The sequence below is a fragment of the Anoplolepis gracilipes genome, chromosome 8 (assembly GCF_047496725.1).
Source record: "Anoplolepis gracilipes chromosome 8, ASM4749672v1, whole genome shotgun sequence".
NCBI classification, from domain to species: domain Eukaryota; kingdom Metazoa; phylum Arthropoda; class Insecta; order Hymenoptera; family Formicidae; genus Anoplolepis; species Anoplolepis gracilipes.
Window position 1 is genome coordinate 13,222,097 of NC_132977.1, and position 19,219 is coordinate 13,241,315.

Sequence of the window (19,219 nt, forward strand, 5' to 3'; positions counted from 1 at the left end):
TAAATTAAATTTATATAAAAAAAAAATTAGATATCAAAAAAATTGATTAAAGTATCTTCTCTAAATAAATATTAAAAATAATTTTTTTATATTAAATTTTATTTATTTATTTAACTCTTTTTCTTTCGAGAAATTTATTTATCAATAATTTTTTTTAATAAACCCTGATACAAAAGGTACATTTAAATAAAATTACTTTTAAAAATTTTTTTATTTTCATTTACATTACATTATCATTAAAATTAAAATAATTATTTTAAAATTTTTTACTAAAACTTTTTTTTTTTTTTAATATAATTTTATTTAATATTTTATAATATTTTTTCTTATATTTATTTATTATTAATAATTTATTTATTAATTATAATAAAATTTTAATAATTTTTAATTAATCTTTTCAATGTAAATGAAAAATTTTTATTTAAACTAAAATTTTTTTTTTATTCTAAATACATTTTCCAATATATTTACTTTGTTACGACTTTTTCCATAAATTTTTATTAATGAAAATGACGGGCAATTTGTACATATTTTAATTAAAATTCAATTTAAATATTTTTTTAACTTTACAATTAAATTCAATATTTATAAAACTTTAAAAATTTATTTCAATTAATTAAATTAAATGTAACTCATTTAAATCTTAACTATTCTACATTTTGATTTGAATTATAATTATAATTAAATTTTTAAATTATTAATCTTTTAATATAATTTTTCAACAACAATATATAAAAATTAAATTAAGTAATTCTATTCGTGGATTATCAAATTAATCAACAAGTTCCTCTAAATCATAAAATACCGCCAAATTTTTTATTTTTAATGATTAACATTTAATATTTAATTATATTTTATTTTCATTTAAATAATAGGGTATCTAATCCTAATTTATTATATACATTTTTTTAATTTTATTATTAATTTAAATAAAATTATTTAACTTTTAATATCTATTCATATTTCACCATAAAAAAATAAATTAGTTAAATATATTTATTTATTTATATATTTTATATTTATATATAATTATTTAAATTTATTTTTATTTAAAGTATAAACCGCAATTGCTGGCACTTTATTTATTAATAATAAATTATAATTTTCTATTATAAATTTTTATTTAATTAATTATTATAAATACTAATTTATATATTATTAAATTATTTAAATTTTATATAATTTTTTAAAATTTTATTTATACTTTAAATTATAAAATAAATTTAAAAAAAAAATTAATTTTGTAATTATATTTATTAATTATTAAAAACAAATTATAAAAATAATTTAAATTTAAATTTAATATGAATATAAAATTTAATTTATAATATACATAAAAAAAAAAATTAAATAATATTCCCCCTCCCCCCTTTTTTATATTATTATCATTATTATTAATTATTAATAATTATTTAAATATATTAAAATATTTTATTAATAAATAATTTTTTTTTTCTATATTTTAGGTTTTTAATATTTTAAATTAAAAATAATGATTAATAAGTTTTAATTAATTAATATTAAATAATTAATGTTAATTAAATATTTTAAATATATATAATTAATTATATATTTATAAAAATAATTAAAATATTTTATTAACATTAAATAATAATTATTAAATAATATTAATGTATATATAAATAAAAACTTAAATTTTTAATTTTTTTTACTTTCTATAAAATACTCTCCTTAAATTTATATAAATAAGATTTTTAATTATTATTAATTATTTTATTTATAGATAAGTTTTTTAATTTTAATTTTAATAATATATTTTTTTTTTATAAATACATATAATTAAAATAGTCAATTATTAAATTTAAATAAAATTACTCTCTCCCTCTGAATTTTATTTTAACTAATTATACTTTTTTAATTCTATAATAACTAATTATTTTTAAAAAATCAATTTTTATAATAATTTTATTTATAATATTTTATTATTTAATTTATTAATTAATCTTTATAACTACTATAATAAATTCTTTTATTATTTTTACTAATACAAATTTAATTTAAATTATTTATTTAAATTTACTTATAACCTTTTTTTAAATTAAATTTACTTATCATATTTAATTTTAACTAATGATTAATAGTCAATTTTCAAAAATATTATACTAATTTATATTTATTTAATTAAAGTAAGTAAGCTAATTCTCTAAGCTTTTAGGTTCATACCCTAAATATAGAAATTTTATCTTTCTCTTATTTAATTAATTATTTTTGCTATTTAAATTTTATTAATAACTAAAAATTTATTTAATGATATGCCTGATAAAAGGATTATTTTGATAGAATAAATCATACATAATTTATATATGTTTTCATTTAAATTAATTTTTTTATATTTAATAGATTTAAACTATCTCAAAAAATTTCAAAAATTTTTATGCTTCATAATACATTAAAATATAATATTAATATTCAACATTTATTCAAAGTTTAATACAACTAAAAAATTAATTTTATTTATATGCATCATAATTTATTCATAAAATTTTTTTTAATGTCTTATTTAATTTATTTTTCTTTTATTTCTTTATTTTTATACGATTTATTAATAATTTGTATTATTATGGAAATTAATAATTTTTTATTCATTTGTTTTTTATCAATTAAATTAAAAAATAAAAAAATTATTTTTTTATATTATCTCATTCAAGCTTTAGCTTCCTTAATAATAATGTTAACTTTAATTATTAATAATTTTATATATATACAAATAAATTTTATTATAATCAATTTTTTTATCTCTATTATAATTAAATTAGGGATCCTTCCATTTCATTCATGAATCCCTTCTGTAGCTATTTTTTTAGATTGATATTCATTATTTATTTTTTTAACAATTCAAAAAATTATTCCTTTATACATAATTTCACTTATTAACCCTCCAATTTTTTTACTATATTTTATAATTTTAACATCTGCATTTATCTCCGCCTTTAAAATAATTAATTCAATAAATTTTAAAATTTTATTAAGATTTTCTTCAATTAACCAAATGTTTTCTTCGATTAACCGGATAAATATTAATTTTAATTTATTTTAAAACCCTAATCTGATTTTCATATTTAATATTCTATACACTTATCCCATTAATTATTATTATAATTTTTATATATTTTAAAATTTCATTTAGATTTTCTTTAAGTAATAACTTTCCTTCAATTAATTTTAATTTAATTTGTTTGTTATTATTTTTAATTTAAATTAATAAAAATATTTTTTTAATTTATTAAATTTATTTTAATTTTAAAATTATAATTAAACTATGCTAAAATAAATAAATTATTAAATTTTTTCAAAAAATTTTAAATTTTAAAACCATTTTTATAAAATTTTTATAAATAATATTAATAAATTTTTTAAATTTTAAAATTAATTTATAGATTATCCCATAAATTTTTAATATAAATCAATATATTTATTGTAAATAAAAATTATTTTAAACTTTAATAAAAATTTACATATTTAAATTTATATCTAAATTAAATTTATATAAAAAAAAAAATTAGATATCAAAAAAATTGATTAAAGTATCTTCTCTAAATAAATATTAAAAATAATTTTTTTATATTAAATTTTATTTATTTATTTAACTCTTTTTCTTTCGAGAAATTTATTTATCAATAATTTTTTTTAATAAACCCTGATACAAAAGGTACATTTAACTAAAATTACTTTTAAAAATTTTTTTATTTTCATTTACATTACATTATCATTAAAATTAAAATAATTATTTTAAAATTTTTTACTAAAACTTTTTTTTTTTTTAATATAATTTTATTTAATAATTTATAATATTTTTTCTTATATTTATTTATTATTAATTATTTATTTATTAATTATAATAAAATTTTAATAATTTTTAATTAATCTTTTCAATGTAAATGAAAAATTTTTATTTAAACTAAAATTTTTTTTTATTCTAAATACATTTTCCAATATATTTACTTTGTTACGACTTTTTCCATAAATTTTTATTAATGAAAATGACGGGCAATTTGTACATATTTTAATTAAAATTCAATTTAAATATTTTTTTAACTTTACAATTAAATTCAATATTTATAAAACTTTAAAAATTTATTTCAATTAATTAAATTAAATGTAACTCATTTAAATCTTAACTATTCTACATTTTGATTTGAATTATAATTATAATTAAATTTTTAAATTATTAATCTTTTAATATAATTTTTCAACAACAATATATAAAAATTAAATTAAGTAATTCTATTCGTGGATTATCAAATTAATCAACAAGTTCCTCTAAATCATAAAATACCGCCAAATTTTTTATTTTTAATGATTAACATTTAATATTTAATTATATTTTATTTTCATTTAAATAATAGGGTATCTAATCCTAATTTATTATATACATTTTTTTAATTTTATTATTAATTTAAATAAAATTATTTAACTTTTAATATCTATTCATATTTCACCATAAAAAAATAAATTAGTTAAATATATTTATTTATTTATATATTTTATATTTATATATAATTATTTAAATTTATTTTTATTTAAAGTATAAACCGCAATTGCTGGCACTTTATTTATTAATAATAAATTATAATTTTCTATTATAAATTTTTATTTAATTAATTATTATAAATACTAATTTATATATTATTAAATTATTTAAATTTTATATAATTTTTTAAAATTTTATTTATACTTTAAATTATAAAATAAATTTAAAAAAAAATTAATTTTGTAATTATATTTATTAATTATTAAAAACAAATTATAAAAATAATTTAAATTTAAATTTAATATGAATATAAAATTTAATTTATAATATACATAAAAAAAAAATTAAATAATATTCCCCCCCCCCTTTTTTATATTATTATCATTATTATTAATTATTAATAATTATTTAAATATATTAAAATATTTTATTAATAAATAATTTTTTTTTTCTATATTTTAGGTTTTTAATATTTTAAATTAAAAATAATGATTAATAAGTTTTAATTAATTAATATTAAATAATTAATGTTAATTAAATATTTTAAATATATATAATTAATTATATATTTATAAAAATAATTAAAATATTTTATTAACATTAAATAATAATTATTAAATAATATTAATGTATATATAAATAAAAACTTAAATTTTTAATTTTTTTTTCTTTCTATAAAATACTCTCCTTAAATTTATATAAATAAGATTTTTAATTATTATTAATTATTTTATTTATAGATAAGTTTTTTAATTTTAATTTTAATAATATATTTTTTTTTTATAAATACATATAATTAAAATAGTCAATTATTAAATTTAAATAAAATTACTCTCTCCCTCTGAATTTTATTTTAACTAATTATACTTTTTTAATTCTATAATAACTAATTATTTTTAAAAAATCAATTTTTATAATAATTTTATTTATAATATTTTATTATTTAATTTATTAATTAATCTTTATAACTACTTTAATTTTAATAAATTCTTTTATTATTTTTACTAATACAAATTTAATTTAAATTATTTATTTAAATTTACTTATAACCTTTTTTTAAATTAAATTTACTTATCATATTTAATTTTAACTAATGATTAATAGTCAATTTTCAAAAATATTATACTAATTTATATTTATTTAATTAAAGTAAGTAAGCTAATTCTCTAAGCTTTTAGGTTCATACCCTAATATAGAAATTTTATCTTTCTCTTATTTAATTAATTATTTTTGCTATTTAAATTTTATTAATAACTAAAAATTTATTTAATGATATGCCTGATAAAAGGATTATTTTGATAGAATAAATCATACATAATTTATATATGTTTTCATTTAAATTAATTTTTTTATATTTAATAGATTTAAACTATCTCAAAAAATTTCAAAAATTTTTATGCTTCATAATACATTAAAATATAATATTAATATTCAACATTTATTCAAAGTTTAATACAACTAAAAAATTAATTTTATTTATATGCATCATAATTTATTCATAAAATTTTTTTTAATGTCTTATTTAATTTATTTTTCTTTTATTTCTTTATTTTTATACGATTTATTAATAATTTGTATTATTATGGAAATTATTAATAATTTTATATATATACAAATAAATTTTATTATAATCAATTTTTTTATCTCTATTATAATTAAATTAGGGATCCCCCCATTTCATTCATGAATCCCTTCTGTAGCTATTTTTTTAGATTGATATTCATTATTTATTTTTTTAACAATTCAAAAAATTATTCCTTTATACATAATTTCACTTATTAACCCTCCAATTTTTTTACTATATTTTATAATTTTAACATCTGCATTTATCTCCGCCTTTAAAATAATTAATTCAATAAATTTTAAAATTTTATTAAGATTTTCTTCAATTAACCAAATGTTTTCTTCGATTAACCGGATAAATATTAATTTTAATTTATTTTAAAACCCTAATCTGATTTTCATATTTAATATTCTATACACTTATCCCATTAATTATTATTATAATTTTTATATATTTTAAAATTTCATTTAGATTTTCTTTAAGTAATAACTTTCCTTCAATTAATTTTAATTTAATTTGTTTGTTATTAATTTTTAATTTAGCCAGAATTCCCCCACTAACGTTTTTTATTTTTAAATGAACTATAATCTATATTTTTTTATTAAATTCAAATTTTTACTTTATTTTTATTTTAATGATTTTAAATTCTTTCATTTTAATTTATGTTTATATTAATTTAATAAATCTAATAATATATTTTTATTTATACCGCATTCGAGGTAATAATCCTCGCATAAAAATAATCAAAGATCTTATTAAATTAATTATAACAAATATTAACATAGAATATAAAAGTAAATTAGTAAATAAAATAATTCTAATAAATCTAAAAAAAATAATCATACCATATTCAGATAAAAAAATTAATGTAAATCCCCCCCTAAAATATTCAATATTAAACCCCGAAACTAACTCTGATTCGCCCTCAATAAAATCTATAGGGCTACGATTTAACTCAGCCAAAATTCTAATAAAATATAACAAAAATAAAGGATATAAACTAACTAAATACCAAATATAAATTTGATATTTATAAAAATCCAAAAAAGAGTATCTTTCTCTTATAATTATTAAAATTAAAATAATTAAAATAAACCTTACTTCATAAGATAATATTTGAGCAACAGATCGCATAGACCCTATTATTGAATAAATTGAATTTGCTGACCATCCTATAAAAATAATGAAATACCCGCCAATAGATATAAAAATAATTATTAATAAAATAGAAAAATTTAAATAATAAAAATTAGTAGCAAACGGATATAATAATCATATAGATAATATAGTTACAAATCTCATTAAAGGAGTCAAATAAAATAATCGATAATTAGATTTATAAACATAAAATAATTCTTTATTTAATAATTTAATAGCATCGCTGAAAGGTTGCAAAATACCAACTAACCCGACCTTATTAGGACCTTTACGTATTTGTACATATCCTAAAAATTTCCGCTCTAATAAAGTTAAAAAAGCAATCCCTAACAATAAAATTAATAATAAAATTAATAAATTTAATAAATTTAAAACTAAATAATAATAAATATTTTTAATTATTACTTATATAAATTATTTTTATATATTTATAAATTCTAAATTTATTACACTATTCTGCCAAAGTAATCTACAATTTTTATAAAATTAATATTATTCTTTAATTTAAAAAAAATTTCAAATAAAAAGTCCTTTCGTACAAATTTATTTACACTTTAATTATAGATAAAATCCGATCTGGCTTACGCCGATCTAAACTTAAATCATGTAAAATTTTAATAGTCGAACAGACTAAATAATTAAATTTTTCCATCTAATTTTTATTTTAATTCAACATCGAGGTCGCAATCATTTTTTATAATATGATCTTAAAAAAAATATTACGCTGTTATCCCTAAGGTAATTAATTTTTCAATAATTTTTTGTAAAACTTATTCATATTTTCATAAATATATGATTATCTATTAAATAAAATTAAAAAAGTTTATAAAATTTTTTAATCCTCCCAACTAAATATAATTTTATACTAAATTTAAAAACTAATGTATTTTAATAAAAATTATATTAAATTCTATAGGGTCTTATCGTCCCATAATATTATTTGAACATTTTTATTCAAAATTTAAATTTTTATTATTTAATTTAAAAAGCTTAAATCTCATCCATTCCTTCATTCCAGCCTCCAATTAAAAGACAAATGATTATGCTACGTTAGCACAGTCAAATTACTGCGGCTATTTAATACACATCATTAAGCAGAACAAATCTTTAATTATTTTCTAAAAACCATGTTTTTATTAAACAGGCGTCAGTCATGATGCCCCGGAGTCGTTCCATCTCCAACTGGAGGTCCGACCCCTCGGCCGGTCTCTCGAGCTAAGTAGCCGAGAGAAATATGGCCATCAGGAGGTCCTCGTCCACAAGATTGTGGACGGACCACAGCGGAGAGAGTATCCATGCCGCCTGGCGGTGGCGAGTGAACACCTGTGGAGGGACTACCCCCGAGCGGAACTCTACGTGTCTGTCATCGGACAACGATTCCCGCTCGAGGATGACCCTCTATTTGCTTGCATTTCGCAGGGCGGAGGGAATGGCCTACGTTAGGTTGTGACCAAACCGTTCAAATTTATTGGTCCCCTATAGGGCCTATTAAGACGCTCTACCCGAGCACACCCCGAAGACCTACACTACACCTCTCTCATCTGAATTGCAGGCCACGGTCGTCATCCACTTTAACCGCCAAGTGGAAAGGTAAGTATTTTCCGGGTCAATACTCGACCCGAGCTTCTTCGAATGAACTGATTCTGACCGGATTTTTCCGAAATATCCAGGTTTTCTGCAGCTCCACAGCTTCACGATCCTCTAGCTTCAGCCTTCGCGTCTACGGCACCGCTATTCGATCCACGGTCCGCTCAATGTCGGATCAAGAAAGGCAATTGACGAAGTAAGTATTCAACAAGGTAAGTATTGAATTGAATTTAAATATTTTACTTCTTCTTCTTTTCCTTTCTTTATCGTGCAACAATTCTACAAAAAGTCTTTCCGTGTTACGCGTATTTCAATTTACAAAATTAACCGCTTTGTACGGAGACAGGATCGGGTTACAATTTACGAACCGACCAGCTTCTATTAAGAACGACTGATTCTAACGACCGACTGACCTCGAGGTCAGTCCGCTCTCGCCTTTTATAGGAGTGATTTCCCCTTTTTCGACTTCCGCGTGCGCGCCATCTAATGTTTTTGCGTAGGTCGACTTTAGCCAGGTCGAGTTTGACCAATTTAAGTCTGCTCAGGTTGATCAAAGTAGCGCTGGTCCTCGCTTGTCCAAACGTCCAACGATCGCATGCCGACTCCAGGCACCTTGTGCCAGAAAACAGCACCGCTCGCGCACAATACCCCGACGTCCACCCGGATCATTCGCACCATCAGCGCGATGCCAAACGTTGTTCTGCTGCCACTGCTTTATCCAATCGCAGCCGTACCGCATATTCTATGTTAACCCGATCAAACTTACAAATCCCATTGCTTGGTTTATCGTCTCGTTAACACATGGATATATGTACCATCCTCATTTAATTTAATATTAAGAATAAACACAAAAAAAAGAACCGGTACTGATAACTAAAATAACCCTTTTGATAATGTTTTAACGCACCTACAATTTACTTAATTAATAAACTCAAAATAGTGTCTTGTCAAAATCAGATATAAATGTATGAGTAACCAAACGCAACTTATTTTAGTAACGCAAAACAGAATTCAGCATAAGGCCATGTCCAGAGTACAAAAGAAAATAACTTTAACATATATGCGTCTTAGTTTCTAAACGCATCGCAGATAACAAAACTTGATACCAGATCGGGTCGAAATCCAACAGCAGCACAACAATAGTAAACAAAAACTAAAAATCGAACTCGGTCTTTCACACTTACAATTTTAGTTAAATAGTTAAGTCGGCTTAATGCCCTGTTATAACCACGTATAACAACGTTAATCATCAAACGCAAATTGTCTTTATTAAAAAAATAAAAAACAAAGTTTGGCATAGGGCCATGTCAAAAAAGAACAAAATATAGATATCATCGATGCCTTCATAAACCAGAAAATAAAATTTATTTGAACAAAATCAAATCGCACGTCGCCAACCAGCACTCGCCTCTCACTCCGTGGTTCGCGCGCCCACTACTCCACTCGTTGCAATACCAACTTGCGGTCGTCGGTCCAGGTCGACGTCCCCCGCTAGCTCTCGGTCAGGGTCAGCCAGGTCCACTATGGATTCTCCGCCCCGCGGAAAAAGGTGCTCATGCCACCGGTATTTAGCAACCGGAGGTCGTTGCTAAATACCGGTTTGCTGCCGCCCACTCTTCTACCAAATGCCCGCAGAGATTTGTGCTGGCGGACCCCCATGCTAAAGACCATGCGTTGAAGTTCCCAGCTTGAGGGTCGGCCAGGAGCGGCTGCACCGGACCAACCAGTCCGTTAATGTGTCCAGCCGCTCCCTGAATTCCCCCAGAGGGAGAGGCAAGTACACCCCCATCCCCTCCCTTGACCGCCACCTTGTCGTGGTGGGAGGGCTCACCCGAAGACATTTTGGGTGCCCAGAGCGGTCAGTACGAAGTCCTCGGACTTTGTACAATTGCTCCCCAAGTTCTGGGAAGTGCTCCCCAGTCTCGGGGGGGCTCCTCCTGGGGTGGAAGAGTTCTTTGCATCCTGGGGGGACGGGGCCCACTTCCCCGCAGGGGCAACCCTCTTCCGAGGGGACCCGTATGTGGTAAGGGACGGCAACCCGAAATTTAAACGCCCGGTGGCACGGCACCGTTAGGGAAAGACATTGCACGGGGCTGCTGCTCCAGTCTTTCCCGCCGAGCATGGGGTTCAGCCCTTTTCAGAGCTCCCTTTTCGGGGCCACGGGGGGGATGTGGGTGCCGTTCCTTTTTGTGCCTGGGGCCGGGACGGCAGCGCGGGATCTTCTGCGTCGTTCGCGGTCTGGCATGGGGGAAGACAGCGTCCCACAGTAGGGTGAGAGACCCTTTGTTTCTGTGCAAACGGCGGAAGGACGTGGCCCTCTCTGTACGCGCACAGAGGCGGGGTGACTGTTGCCGGGCCACTCAGACGTATTCTGAGCTCAGGCCGGTAACAGTGCCTCAGGGTGCTAGTGGAGAGCCTTGGCTCTCTCGTCTCAGCGTCCCTGAGGAGGGCCGCCTCCCGGGCCACTCGAACGTATTCTGAGCTCGGGCCGGGGAGCGGCGGGTGGGCCGTGTGCGCGCCGAGGGCTTACTCCGGAGGTGCAGCATCGGCCTGCCGCCGGGGCCGCTCGGACATATTCCGAGGCAGGGCCCGGCGGCGCGATGGGTGCCACCGGCGGTGCATCGCGACCGTTCCCCTTTCCGAAGCGGTGCACCGCCGGTGCCCTCCTCGAGGATTGTCGAGGAGAGGGTGTTAACACGGTATGCTGGTCGCCACGGCGGGTAAGGCGGGGTAGGGGAGCAGCTGCTCCGTCCCAACCGTCCGTGGGGCCCTCCGGGTGGCGCCGCCCCTTGCAGTGTCCGAGGTCAGACACAGAACCCCTGAAAGCCCATGAGGACGTCAAAACCCCATGGGTCAGTAAGGGGCTGAGATCCAGTGCCGGTGCTGTCTTTGGCCGCCGGCCCGTGGTGTATCTCGACCCCCCGGGGAAACTTGGGGCCCCTCGTCGGGAGCGTTACGAGTCATGTTTCGGGGCGCTTTCGACGGCGGTGAAGATATACCCTGGTCGAGGGAGCTGCAAGGGGAAAGTGGGATTATTTTCAAATGGACCCATCAATAAATAATATTATAAATAAAAAAAATAATAACAACGAGGAGGGAAAAAACGCTGGGGAAAGAATCTGGTCGCGGTCCACCTGTCCGTTGCGTTCGGGCGATATATCCGAAGATTCCTCTTCGGTTAGGATGACGCTTAGGCGTCCACGTCAGGTTCCCTACAGGAGCAGTGCGAGGTTAGCCTCTGCAACAAACAGAGAACACGTGGTTAGGATGGAGAAGTTGCGCATCACTAGGATTGAAGATGTTAACTTCCAACTCCCCCTCACCCGTCGGAAGGAAACCGAAGGGACGATGGAGAACCCACTTCCAAGCACGAGTGGGATGAGGCATGACCCCCCTCCATCCCCGTTGATGAGTGCGAAGGACAACGAGGTCAGGCCAGCTGCGGAAGATTTTTCTGCACGTGTGTTGGGATACAACCATTCCTGGCTCAAGAAGGAGAGGACTTCCGCTCATGATGAGAATATGGAGGCAGACTCCATAGATGGCGAGGAGATCCGCGATAAGATCGCAGAGGAGAATGACAATATTTCTGTCACCAGTTCGGTGGCAGAAAATATAGTCAAGGAGCAAAAGGAGAAACGGGGCAAAGGCCATCAACCGGTCATCGGCAAACATGTCGGAAGGCGCCAAAAAAAGAAGGAAGCTCAAAGACGCAGAAAAGAAGAGAAGAGAGATAGAAGGGCGGCAGAGTCGCTGCTTCCGGATCCTTCTAAATCAGCGAGGTGGAACGTCTCCTCAACGATGAAAAGGAGATGGAAGAGTTGCTCTTGCTGGAATCCACCGAGGTAATTGCGGCGCAACTCATGGAGCATTCCACCATCCTATATAAGGTGGCGGACTGCTCCAACGGAATGAAAGGGTCTCTGGTCAGGAAGGTCAAAGACACTGTAGTCCTGCTGAGAGCAGCTACAACAGTTATGGCCAGACAAATCAGGGAGGGAGAGAACCCTGAGCTTAAAGAATTCCGTAAGGAACTGACAAAGCTCCGGGAGGAAAATGCGGAGTTGAAAAGGGAGGTGCGAACTAGAAAGCTCCTCTTCCTCCCCTTGTATTTTTACCCGCCCCATACTCTTCCTCATCTAGGGACATTACCCAAGAACACAAGAAGGAAGAGGCTGGTGGTGAGGTCGGATGAGGAGGATTATCGGAATCCCACCTCTCCTTGTTTAGCGGGAGGGACTGCCCCCTCTCCCCTTCCTATACAGGGGGAAAAGGATATAAGGGAGGATATGAAGATGGACACAGCAGTCCCCCCGGCAAGGACAGGTCCCGTAAGACAGGCGGGATCGACGATCAAAGGGGTACCGCGGCCATCGAAGGCCTTCCCTCCGAATCTGCCCGAGGAGCTGAGGGCAAAATATAATGAGCTGATGGACCAAAAGGATGCAGTTCTAGCACTCCTGGATCCCATCGCGAAGCAGATGGAGACGCTAAGGCTCTCTGGAGCGGTGGTTGCTCCAAAAAAGCTTGTTCCGGCTCCGCTTCCTGTCCCGTCTACCGCTGGAGAGGAGGCTAAGGCCTCTAATCCCCGGGGAAGACAAGAGCAGAATCACGTGGGACCCGCTCCCACGGCCCCTGACGCAAAAACGGAGGGACCGCGAGAGGGTGGAAAGAGGAGGAGGAAAGGGGAAAAGGCCCGCGGAGGGCAAGATCCACTGAAAGCGGGACCCCAGCCGCCTCCCAAAAAAAAAGGAAAAGCTGCCTTCTCCAAACCCAAAAGGGGCCGACAAGGTCTGCCCTGTCGAAGGGCAGACACAAGCCCTCAAGGGTAAGGCAAAACCCACCGAAAAGACAACACTTTCGCCTCCCCCGCTCACAGGGAAAAAAAAGACATGGTCGGAGGTGGTAGAGCGTAAAGCTCGCAAAAAAACCACCAAAAAAGGTGACAATCGGGCTCCGGCAACCACGAATGTTAAGGCGAAGGCAAAGGAGCCAGGCAATAAACCACAGGGCCCTCAACCTAAGCCTGCGATGTCCAATCCTCCCTCCCAACCAAAAAAGAGGGGAGGGAAAAATGGACGTAGGAGAGTCCCCCGTACAACTGCGATGGTGCTTACATGCCCATCCGGCCAATACAAGGAGAATCTGAGACTGGCGATGGACAGTATAGATCTCGCCAGTCTCGAAATTAATGGCCTGAAGGCCAGAAAGGCAGTTACCGGTGTCCAACTATTTGAGGTTGGGGGTCCGGACAACAAAAAAAAGGCGGATGCGTTGGCGAGCCGAATGCGAGAGGTCCTCGCGGATAAAGAGGGGGTGATAAGAGGGGGAACCCCTCGAGCAGAGGGTACCAAGGAAAGGCTCTAAAAAAAAGCCCGAGGATACCCCTCTGCCGAAAGATGATGGGGAGGGTACGCAGATAGAGGCAAAGCCGGAGGAGCTTGATCACCCAAAATAAATGGCGGTCAGGTTCCTCCAAGCTAACCTAAACCACGCCAGTCAGGCACAGAATTTCTTTTCTCAGAGCCTGGCTGAGCGTGGCATCGGGCTGGCCATTGTTGCTGAGCCCTATAAGATCTCAGCAAAGCTTACGTGGCTGGGGAATGCAAGAAGCACGGCGGCAATCGAGGTCGGTGCTGCAACAAATAACACCCCCCCTCTCAAATGTATTGGAAAGGGGAACGGATATGTTGCAGCAAAGTGGGGGTCCACAACAATAATTAGTTGCTATGTCCCCCCTAGTTGAAGTCCTGCCCAGTTTGACTCACTCCTTGAACAGGTGGGGGATGTTGTCAGAAACATACTCCCTGCCGATCCACTCATAATAGCTGGAGACTTTAACGTCAAGTCTCCGGCACTGGGTGAGTCGAGGCAGGACACCAGGGGAACTACCCTGGTGAGGTGGGTGAATTCGCTCGGCCTTCACGTTATTAACGAAGGCCGAGTGAGCACATGTGTCCGGCCCCAAGAGGAGTCGATCGTGGATATAACGATCGGCTCCAAGGGGGCCAAGAGGATGGTGCGAGGATGGCGCGTGGTGGGTGACTCGAGAGGGGAAACCTTTTCGGACCACCAATACATTGAATTTGTCCTGGACGCCGTGCATTACTGGGTACATCACCCACCTCGAGGCGGGGACACAGGTAGGTGGACCCTCACAAAGCTGGACCCCAAGAAACTAGAAGAGGCCTTAATGACCATTTTGTGGGGTATCCCGGAGGGAGAGGAAAGGCGGGACATTAACCTGGATGTGGAATGGTTGCGGGGCGTTATGCGCGAAGTCTGCGACGCAGCCATGCCACGCGCCAGGGTCCTCCGCCCACGTCACGCCGTCTATTGGTGGACGGAGGAAATAGCGCAATTAAGGCGCTCCTCTGTCCAGGCGCGACGCACCCTCTTTCGTATTCCCAGAAGAAGAAACCCGGAGATCCGAGAGGAGGCCTTGGCTGCCTATAGGGCCGCAAGATGCGCCCTTAGCGCCACTATCAGGAAGTCCAGGGCCAGTTGTTGGGATGAGCTACTGTCATCCCTCAACACGGACCCATGGGAGCGTCCATACAGAATAGTTCTGAATAAGTATAGGAACTGGACACGCCCCCCGTCACGGAATCCCTGGATACTCCCGTCCTCAGGAATGTTGTGGACACCCTCTTCCCGCTAGTGGTTTAGGAGTCCACACTCAACTGGGGTCCCGGCCTGGGGGGACCTTATGAACTAGAGGAGGACGAGGAGATATCCAGCAACGAACTTCAGCGCGCCGTCAAAAGAATAGGATCAAGAAAAGCTCCTGGCCCTGACGGCGTGCTTGGAAAGATATGGGTCTGGGCACTGGACTTTCTGGGAGAACGTCTGAGGTACATATTTAATAAATGCCTCAGACATGGCGCTTTCCCCCAGCAATGGAAGCAGGCTAAATTGGTCCTGCTCCCCAAGGAAGGCAAGGAAGAAGGAACCCCGTCGGCATATAGACCAATATGCCTGCTGGACGAGGTCAGCAAGATCTTTGAGAGGATCATTGCAAAACGACTTGTTCGACATATATCCCGAGAGGGTGGTCTCCACGAGGAGCAATATGGCTTCCGCGAGGGACGTTCGACTGTGGATGCGATTAGTCGTGTTACGTCCCTCACGGAGGAAGCCGTGGAAGGGGGCGGGGTGGCACTTGCGGTATTACTAGATATCGCAAACGCCTTCAACACCCTGCCCTGGGATAGAGTAATGGATGCCTTGTTGCAATACAGGGTCCCTCCCTACCTTGTGGAGATCATCAATAGACAATATTTCCGGGATAGGAGCCTGGAGTTCGTCACACAAGACGGACTCCAATGCCGACGGGAAATTCGATGCGGGGTTCCGCAGGGGTCAGTCTTAGGACCCCTACTGTGGAATCTCACATACAACCGAGTCCTTTGCCTTCCTCTCCCTCGTGGCTGCCACGCCATCTGCTATGCAGACGACACATTAGTGGTGGCCGCGGGGAGCAGCTGGGGGATACAGCAGCCAAGGCCGAGACAGCGGTGGCAGTTGTGGTACAAAGCATCACTGGTATGGGTCTTAGAGTGGCGGCTCAAAAAACCGAGGCTCTTTACTTTCACAGTAAATCCTCTGGGAAACCGCCAAGGACTCATATCCGGGTGGGAGATACTTCTATCTCGGTGGGGAACCGGCTTAAATATCTCGGTCTCCTACTGGACGGCGAGTGGAAGTTTGGACACCACTTCAATGTCCTTGCCCCAAGGTGAAGCGCTTCTCCACGGCGTTGGGTAGGCTCCTGCCAAACCTTGGGGGACCGGATGGTTGAGTCCGCCGTATATACATGGGCACCGTAAATGCGGTGGCCCTGTATGAATGCCCAATATGGGCGACGGATCTCGTGGCCATGCGTTATGCAAAGGACAAGTTCCGACGCATACAGCGCAGCATGGCCGTGAGGGTGATAAGGGCCTACCGCACGGTGTCCCATGCGGCGGCCACGGTCCTGGCGGGTTCGCCCCCCTTGGAGTTCCTGACCGCAATGTACGCGGAGCGGTATAATTGGGAAAGGGGGCTCAGGAGGGGTCATGGCCCTCTACCAGCCAGGGTCAAGAAGACCATCCGGATCCACGCCCAGCGGTCTATGGTGGAGAGATGGAGTGCCCACCTATCTGACCCGAAGACTGCGGGTTAAAGAACCCGCGTTGAGGCCGTCCGGCCCTGTCTACAAGAATGGTTAGACAGGGCCCGAGGTGAGGTATCCTTTAGGATGACACAGGTGCTCACCGGGCATGGGTGCTTTGGTGAGTACCTGTATCGAATCGGCAAGGAAGGTACCACGGCCTGCCACCATTGTAAGGAGGTGAGAGACACGGCGCGGCACACGCTGGAGAAGTGTCCGGCGTGGGACACGCTGCGCCGTGATCTCTGTTCAGTGATTGGCAACGACCTCTCGTTGCCAACCATGGTTACAAAGATGTTGGGTGATGAGAGATCCTGGAAGGCGATTGCCTTCTTCTGCGAACAAGTTATGACGCAGAAGGAGGCGGCCGAGCGCATACGCCGACAAGAAGAGGCGGCGGCAGAAGCGGCGATTGCGGCCGCTGCAGCGGCTGTTGTAGATGACAGCAGCGAGGAGGAACAGGAGAAGGAGAGTGACTCCGATGGGAGCTTGGGTCCCTCCTTGCATCGGCTACCCCCACTGACAATGAAGCTAAGGCCTTGACGAGCAATTGAGGGGGGACAATCCAGTCGCCCTCTCCTCAAAGGAGAAGATGACATTAGAGGGGGGCATGGTTGGGGATTGGATGTCTCCACCAAGTGCTCCCCTCCCCCTTATTAGCCCCCCTAGTAACAAACAGGATGGCGAGGAGGTAATAAGATCCCTCCTCATGGTCGCTAAACGCGAATGAGAGAATTAAAAAAGAGAGGGGCCAATAGGCCCCTCTATAAAAACCACACCTCAACGAAAGGTGGCTGGAATGATGTTCCCCCAACCAGAGACGAACGTCTGCTTTAGAGACGGTTGCGTCTCTCCCTCGGGACCTGGGTAGTGCAGGCGGGGGCCTGCATTGCCCTGTGTCGGGTCCCAGAGGAAGGTGAACGGGCGGCGTGGCCCCACTCGTTCACAAAAATAGAAGAAATCAGGTAGGACATCAACAGTCCTATCTGGGAAGGAGACTCAGCGAAAGTCAAATGTCGCCGAGTCTTAAGCGCGAAGGGGACCCACAGTCAGGGATACCGAAGTAATGTAACTGCGAGTCCCGGGTCCCTGCCTGCCCCTCCATCGCGCGGAAGGCCACCGCAGGAGTTTTAGTTGGTAGTCCGGTGGTCCAATATGATCAGGACCACCGGGAGTCCAACATAACCACCATCCCTCTCCCGAGGGTGGTGGTATGCATCAAGCATTTCTCCTGCGTCAAAAAAAAAAGGTACACCCCATCACCACGGTGGTCCCCCACTGGACGGCCACCAAATCGTCTTCTTTCTCTAACATGGAGGCCAGAGCGGAATTCGCCGCCCTCGGTCTCCATGTTATGGACACGGAGCCCCGATCGTCCCGCACCCAAATCGGCCACCCCCAGGCCATAACCCTCTGCTGCGAGGCTGTGGACAAAAACGTCCTGCGCCTTGCGGCAGTGGTTCAGTTTGGCCTGAAAGATTTTAGCCTTCATTTTGGTTATTAAAGGCGATCAGGTCCTTCAAGGAATCTTCTGTCCCCACCTGGAGATTCCCCCAACCCTCCCCATCTAGGGGATAATCGGTAAGTAGACAATAGGTGGGGGTGGGTGAGGGCGACGTGGTTGCCGCTTCTGTTACAGATTCCAGGGTTGGAAGGTGGAGGGGGACAGAGGGGAGAAGAAGTGTTTTTCCTTTTCCTCCTTCCTCCCGTGGGCCCTCTACTACCTTAACCTTCACAGGTGGGGATTGGGCCTCTTAAGCGTTTCCCTGTGTCAAGGATACGGGGTCCTCCCTCGCATACCTTTTTCTTTTTTCCTTCCCAGTTCTGGCATCGACGTCCGTAACTTCCTCTCTATACTTGGGTAGCACAGCTACCTCAGGGGTTGCGGGGTAAGGATGGGCGGACGCCGATCCAAACGGGATATTCTCTTTCTTTTTGGGGGAGAGGGGGACGGCAGGGGGTTTGGTCCTCACGGCCCCTCCCCCTTCCTTTGCCGGTTTTTTCGGCTAAGGTTTTGTTACGGGGCAGACTTGCCGTCCAATCAAATGGTTGGACGGCCGCCCGCGCCCTGCACAAGTCAAACAGCTCGGGGTCTTGGCCGGACAGTCCTTGGGTGTGTGAAGTTAGCATCTCAAATGTTAGAATCTCAAAAATAAACTTTATATTTACTTGCATCCAGCATAGTTCTACAGTTCCTGATAAGTTTTAACAAAAGTTCCGTCCAATTAATTATTAAAATCGAATTTTTAAAAATGAGATGCTA

General features: G+C 36.0%; 1 protein-coding gene across 1 annotated transcript; it reads left to right on the forward strand.

Annotated features, from left to right (window-relative positions):
- Positions 1-16,617: 16,617 nt before the first annotated feature.
- On the forward strand, positions 16,618-16,968 carry LOC140669124 (uncharacterized). Its single transcript, XM_072898672.1, has one exon. The coding sequence runs from the start codon at positions 16,618-16,620 to the stop codon at positions 16,966-16,968; it is 351 nt and encodes a 116-aa protein (XP_072754773.1).
- Positions 16,969-19,219: the final 2,251 nt, after the last annotated feature.